Source organism: Centroberyx gerrardi, chromosome 19 (genome assembly GCF_048128805.1).
Source record: "Centroberyx gerrardi isolate f3 chromosome 19, fCenGer3.hap1.cur.20231027, whole genome shotgun sequence".
NCBI lineage: Eukaryota > Metazoa > Chordata > Actinopteri > Beryciformes > Berycidae > Centroberyx > Centroberyx gerrardi.
Window position 1 is genome coordinate 21,823,086 of NC_136015.1, and position 7,701 is coordinate 21,830,786.

The window sequence follows — 7,701 nt, forward strand, 5'->3', positions numbered from 1 at the left end:
CATTCCCACACATCCATGCTAACAACGGGAACCATACATGTGGCTACACGCACACACACTCCGCATATACACACATGCTGCCTCCACACTTGCACACACCGACACTCCACACACACACACACAAATGGGTTGGACGGAGAGTAGTCAATGCCGGCTAATCAATAGCGGTGCAAGGTTAAAACCACTCACACAATGGGAAGCTATGAGCTGCTCGCGGTTTCCTGATAAACCACACATGCCGGAAAGATCCATAACTGACCTCAACGTGCAATTATTGAGTCGTCTACCTGTCCGCCCGCTCTCACACATGCAGGGCCTTTCCTCACACACACACACACACATACATACAAACAAACAAACACACACACATTTAGTCAAACAAACAGAAATTATGTCTCTGGTTTGCACAAATTTGTCACTATCCCCTCCTCACACACTCACAAATACTGCAACACTTGTGCAGTTGCATTAGTTATATTAGTTTACGCACACCTACATGCGCGCACACACACACACACACACACACACACACACACACACACACACACACACTAATTCTATTATACACGCTAATTCTATCTCTCTGTCTCACACCATTTTTTTCTCACACACATCAATGCTCTCTTTCACACGCGCTTTCATGCACAGGCACACACACACACACACACACACACACACTCACACACAGAGACACACACAGAGACACACACAGAAATGCTGCCTCCAACCCGTGCAAATTCTTTTTCACACAAACACAAATATTCTTTCATACACGAGCTCGCACGCACACACACACACACACATACACACACACACACACACACACACACATACAAAGACAAACCAATTAATCCAGGCGCGGGGGCCTTTGCCCAGGCCCAGTCTGGTCTGGCCCAGACACCACAGCCCCCTCCTGGGCAGCACGAGGTGAAGATCCAGGGTGTGAGAGGGAGGTAGTTATCGAGCAGCACAGAGCACTTTGTTTGTGTGAGTGTGTGTGTGTGTGTGTGTGTGTGTGTGTGTGTGGGCAGGCAGACCTGACTGGAAGGTTTGCGCTTTGAACTCTGCAATAAAAGTTTCTCTGTACAATTGTTTGCCTTAACAGAATATAATAGAATAGAATAAAATAGAATAGAACAGAACAGAATTTATCCGATGCCTGGATAAATTGATTGTCTTATGTGTCTCATTATGTCATTGCTTGTCATCTTGATTTTTTGCTGTTGTGTTCTTTCTTTCTTTCTTTCTTTCTTTTGTTTTGAAGATTTTGAAGAATTTTTTTAATGCCACCTGCACAAATAAGTAATCACACCTCTTCTTTTTTCTGACCGTACTTCATATTTCTGTTTGCTTTCAATCACTGCACTCGTATGTTTTATTACTGCGCAGAAAAGCAAACTAACTAGAACAGAATGGGATAGAACAGAACAGAAGAGGCCAGAGCAGCTTGGAATAGAGAATAAAATGAACTGTGTGGTGAATAACTACAGCGCGGATAAGAGACCTCTCACAATACAGAGTAGCCAACATAAATAAACCATCCTTCTCAATCCAGACACGGGCCTTCTCTCCGTGAATCTGACAGCTCTCAGTTTTATATGGGCCACAGCGGCCCTGGAGGATTTTACAGCAGTGTACATAAAATAAAGGAGCATTTAGATTTCCTTTGTTGTGGAGAGCGGGGACGGAGCGGCGGCAGCTACAGGTCCCCTTTCGCCCCGCCAGCCGGCTGCACGGCACACAGCAGAGCACGCCGTCTGGTCTGATGTCTGAAGGCTCGGCTTTGCGGTGCCACAAAAGATCCGCTTTTTAAGTCTTTGTGGCGCACAGCCGATCCTGGAAATGATCTAAGAAACGGTGGCTCGGGCGCACTTCGGCAGCAAATCTGTGTAACGGACGGCCACAGGTGCATAAATTCCAAGCAAGACACAATGCATCAAAAGAGGAGAGGAGCTGATGTGCTGCTGGACAAAGGAGAAGGTCATGACAAGAGGTTTCTAAGGGAAAAAATAAAGAGAAATTTCATCTATTAAATTGAAAAAGGGTGAGAACCAAGACGTTTGGATTTACACCTGTATCAGTTTCTCCTCTTAAAGGAGAATACCGGTTTGTGCCAATGGTCTAGGTTGCTCTTCTCCTTTACATTCCTCCTGATTTTTCTGCACACAGTCAGTGTAGTTGGAGATATCAGGCTCATTTTCCTCCCTTCGGACGAAGCCATTTGCTGCCATTCATTCTTGTACAGTAGAATTCCACTCATTCTTGTACAGTCCCCCCAGGGACTGTTTCAGGCCTCTGAAACAGTGTTTAGACCCTAAAACTCTCCATTGACACCCAAATTGATGAAATTCCCTTAGGTGGGTCAGCAGCTCTTTGAGGCCGGTTGACCCACAGCACCTATTCACTGGTAGGTGAAACTCTGGGATCGATTACTGCCTTTAAATGAAGAATTAACTTACATAAAAACATTTGAACAATTAAATCAATAAATAAAACGTGCAAAGAAAAAATCGGAGCGGGACGACACCGACTGGACAATAAATCATATTTAATAAAAGGCCGATAACGATCCAATACTTCGGTCTAACCCTATTAAACACTAATAACCAACAAATGAGTGTGTAAAAGGACAAACTGTAGAAACGTGTGTCAGACCGAGCTGAGCTGAGGCCAGCGGTCTCAATGCTGCAGAGTCCAGCTGACAAAATACCCATAAGCCCTCAGTTTAGATCCACTGTAGAGCCACTGTCTGCTAGCGTATGCTGTTTGGACCCCTCTCTCTCTCTCTCTCCCTCCACTGAACCTCACTCACCCCTTCTTAGACTTTTGACACCCCTTCTTTGCTCTCTCTAACGCAAACACACCCAAAGATGTGCACACACACACACACACACACACACACACATATAGGTGCAGGCAATCGATGCACACATGCACACCGCCAGATCAGAGGGAGACAGAGAATTGTGGGTAACAGACTTAGCTAAACTGGCTTATGGGGCCTGGCCAAACCACACCAGGCAAATCCAATTCAACAACCACCCTGTCCATAGGGAACGAGAGGGAGGGAGAGAGAGAGAGAGAGAGAGAGAGAGAGAGAGAGAGAGAGGGAGAGAGAGGTATTTTACTGAAAAGGCATTCGTGTCAAGTGAATACTTGACAGAAATGAGAGAGCGACAGAGAGAATGAGAAACAGAGGATTTTTTTTTCCAGAGTTTGTGTTTCTCTGAATGGGCATTTTTGTGAAGCGAATACTCCAGAGAGTGAGACAAAGAGACATTAAAGAGAGAGAGAGAGAGAGAGATGCACAGGGAGAGAGACGTCGAGACAAAGGAAAAGAGAGAGAGAGAGAGAGAGTTTGCGTTTCTCTGTGAGGTGAATACTTGAGAGTACTCTTTCTCCCCAGAGACTCGGGATGAAAGGGAAGAAAAAGGGGAAGAAAAAGGGGAGGGAAAGGAGGGATGAGTGTTGGCCCTTGCTCTCCTCCCTGCGCCCTTTATTTCTCTCATGTGTATTGGCTGCTTATCACACCAACATGTTTGAATAAAGAGGAAGCCGCTGCCAGGCTCAGTCTCACCCGTTTATTTAGGAATCTGTCGTTTTCTCACGTGAGAAACTACAGCTAGACTAGACCAGACCCGCTTGCTTTTTCACTCACTCACTCACTCACTCACTCACCTGCTCATTCATTCATTTATTCACTCGTTCATTCATTCATTCTTTCACCTGTTCACTCATTTGTTCATTTATTCACTCATTCACCCTCATTTTTTTCATTCTTTGAGTCAGTCAGTCAGGCATTCACATGTTCATTCATTCGATTCATTTATTCCATCCATTCACTCATTTGTTCATTCATTCATTCTTTCACCTGTTCACTCATTTGTTCATTTATTCACTCATTCACCCTCATTTTTTTCATTCTTTGAGTCAGCCAGTCAGCCATTCACCTGTTCATTCAGTCATCGATTCATTTATTCCATCCATTCACTCATTTGTTCATTCATTCACTTATGCACTCATTCACCCTCATTTATTAATTCTTTCGGTCAGTCACTCACTCACTCACCTGTTAATTCATTCATTTATTCACACAGTTGTTCATTCATTCATTTATACTTTCACCCGTTCATTTATTCATTGGTTATTTCACCCATTCATTCATTCACAAACTGATTCTTGCACCTGTTCATTGATTCTTTCACCCGCTTATTCATTCATTCACTGATTGATTTTTTCACCCGCTTATTCATTCATTATTCATTTATTCATTCTTTCCCCTCACTCTTTCACCTTTTCATTCATTGACCCTTTCACCTGTTCATTCACTCATTCACCCGACCATTCCCTCGTCAATTTGTTTTACTCACTCACTGACTTGCTCATTCTGTCACTCATTCATTCACCTGTCTGTTCACTTATTTATTCTTTCACTTCTTTGACACACTCACTCACTCCTTCATCCATTCATACCCTCACTCAACCACTCAACCATTAATTCATTAAATCATTCATCCACACTCTCTCACCCAGCATCCACCTTCACTCATGTCTTCCACTTTAATTTCTTAAATGACCAACAGAGGTTTCCTGCCCCACACACACACACACACACACATACATACACACACACCCCTACACACACACACACACACACACAGACCAGTGGCCGTACGCAGCCTGTCAGCAGCTCTCCTCTCATTAAAACCTCGACCGTTTTTCTCCTCCTGACACCTACTTAAGGAGATAGCCTGAATTACCCCGGCCCGGCCCGGCCCGGCACGACACACACACACACGCTTACCCCCATCTGTCATTTGAAGTTTCCGCTTGGATGGATGGAGGGGAGAAGGGGACGAGGGGCTGTGGGCGCTATTGCTCTCCAGTACCCCCCCCCCCCCCCACCACCACCCCTCCCCCACCTCACACACACATACACACATATACATACATACTATATGGGAACAGTGACCAACAAGTCACAATCGCAAGTTTTAAAACTCCCACAGGTTGTAAGAAAAACACAAACCTGGTAAACGAAAAGATGGGTGACCTTTGACCTCCAGTAGGTGATCTCCATAGGGCAAACAACCACTTATATAAACTAAAAATCTGTTATATTGTCAGAAAAGCATGAATTTATGTTTTCTTTACCTTGAAAGAGTCTCTCTTTACAGATTCACATCAGCTTGATACGGTTTACTGTGATGTGTGCTGTGAATTTACCTTATAAAGATCCATGTAAGCCTAAAAAGCTGGTTCAGCTGAACTTGGGTTTACCCTCCACTGCATATTCAATTCCAATTCATTACTAAAATAACTAATAACCCTATGATACATTTTAGGATACTAGGCTAGACAAATATCACAGTCAAGCTCTAAGTCCCTTTAGGAATACTATAGGAATATTATAGTGACACCATAGGAGATTGAAACACACCATAAAGCGCAATAAGTTTATTATTACAGTAAGTCACTATAAAGTACTATAGACACACTGTGCGTCCCTCTAGGAATATTATAGGAATATTACAGTGATACCATAGAACATTAAAAAGTACCATAAAGAACGATGAGGGCACTATTACAGTAAGTCACTATTGATGACCACAAACCCACTATAAGTCCCTTTAGTAATATTATAAGAATATCACAGTGTTACCATATGAGATTAGAAAGCACGATGAGGTCTCACTGTAAATCCCTTTAGGAATATTATAGGAATATTATAGGGATACCATAGGAGATGAAAAATATCATGCAGCACGATAAGGTCGCTGTCACTAAGTACCACACACACACTGTAAATCCCTATAGGAATATTATAGGATTTTTATAGTGATTTTTCAGTAGGGACTGAGCAATCATGTCAACAACTTTGGCTGACAAGGCGGTGAATTTTAATCTCACAGCAAATGTCACTCCGTTTGTTTCTGGGTTTTTTTTTTTCTTCTTCTCACATTATCACCTGTGTGGCCGAAGTTTCTCCCTCAGCCAACTTGTCTGTACTCCTGTTTTCCCAATGTGCCCCCAGTCAGGGATCAATACCTCTGATCGATAGATGACTATGAATACCCCCCACCACCACCACCACCACCACCACCACCCCCTAAGCCGGCGGAGAGAGACGGGAGAGGAGACAGAGGCAGACGGACAGGAGAGGAGAGGAGGAGAGAGGAGGAGAGCAGACAGATGGGATGGAGGTCGAGATGGATGATTGCGATGAATGAAAGAGGGAAAGATAACGAGGAAAGAGAGGGGCGCCTCTTATGATGGATGTTAATGAGCCATATATTTTCACGCCTCCAACTGTGGGTGTTTTTTGCGTTTTGGATATTTATGCAAGTGAGTATTTTTCTGCAGGATGGACGAATAAACCTACTGGATTGTCTTTTTGGTGATGAATTTCACTCATTTCTTTTTGGGGGGACTGAAGAGAAAGGTTGCACACGTTGGCAGGTGTAACCATTGCAAAAAAAAAAAAAAAAAAAAAATATGCACCAAGTCATTTAGTTTCACGTGTAGTCTATAAATCTTATTTTTCATCAAACAAGTGGAAAATTCTGCAAATGGGGTGAGATGATTCCACTCGTTTCTAATGCAGTTTCACTTGTTTGAATTGGAGTTTATCTTGAAGCAAGGCTCTCAAAAATGACTCTTGAATGGAATGGAAATTATTGAACCACGTTGATTTGCATTGGAAACGAGTGAAATGATCTCATCTCTTGGCAGAATCGTTCACTTGTTTTGAGAAAAATAACATGTAAAGACTGAATGTGACATCAAATAACTTGTTATGGTGCATATTTTAAAATAACTGGCATTATTTTTCATTCATTCACAAAAGCTTGACAGAGTGAAGAGCGAGTTGTGTGATCATGTTGAAGCAGTTAAAAGTAAAATATAGGGAGGATTTGAAATAAAAAAAATAGATGAACTAAACACATAAGGTGTTTTTATCCTTGTTTACAAGTATGTTGAACCGTTATAGTGAAATATAGAAGAGGTGAAATAAGCTAGAAAATAACCAGCTTTGTCCTCTATATGCAAGCACGTTGGACAGTATTAGCAGAATATAGAAGAGGTTTGAAATGAAGTAAGACAAAATAAGCCAATAACCGGGGTTTATGCTTTGTGTAGGTGCATGGTGAAGACAAAATGACCGGGGAAAGGGCGTCTTACCGGGGCTGGACCGTGGAGCCAGCGGGGACTTGAGTCTCCAGGCGCTGAAGTCGGACGCTGTTCTCTGAAAGACGAAGGGGACCGGCAGGGGGACAAACATGGTCCTCTGTCGACCTGGGGGACGTTTTTTTTTTTTTTTTTTTTTTAGTCTCACTTTCCTTCTCTCTTATCCGTCGTCCTTCCTGCGTTCTTTGGCCTTTCTTCGTATGCTTTCCAGGTTTAAGGACAGCCGGCGACGCTTCAGAAGACGCTTGGGTGGTTGAGAAAAGAGACTTATTTGGTTTCTTCTGTGGATCGAGCCTGTGCCTCGGTGAATTCACATCTTTTTTTTTGGTTTGGTGTGCCTCTAGATCGCGTGTGGATGCTGTGGTCCCCTGGCTTGTTTCTTCAAAGTCAACTAGTCCCACACACAGAGCGGTAGGCAGGGCGCACAACGTCGGCTATTGGGCTTTTGGAGGAAAACCAAAGCAATAGTCATCCGTATAAGTGATATCGCTGCTGGTCAGTGGTCTGTGGATT

General features: G+C 43.3%; 1 protein-coding gene across 1 annotated transcript in view; it reads right to left on the reverse strand.

Moving 5' to 3' along the window:
- pou2f2a (POU class 2 homeobox 2a) overlaps positions 1-7,282 on the reverse strand; it is a 67,642-nt gene extending 60,360 nt beyond the window's left edge. Inside the window, exon 1 of the mRNA XM_071916379.2 lies at positions 7,183-7,282. Within this exon, the coding sequence (XP_071772480.2) occupies positions 7,183-7,282 (100 nt within the window). The remainder of the gene's footprint in view (positions 1-7,182) is intronic.
- Between the last annotated feature and the right edge of the window lie 419 nt (positions 7,283-7,701).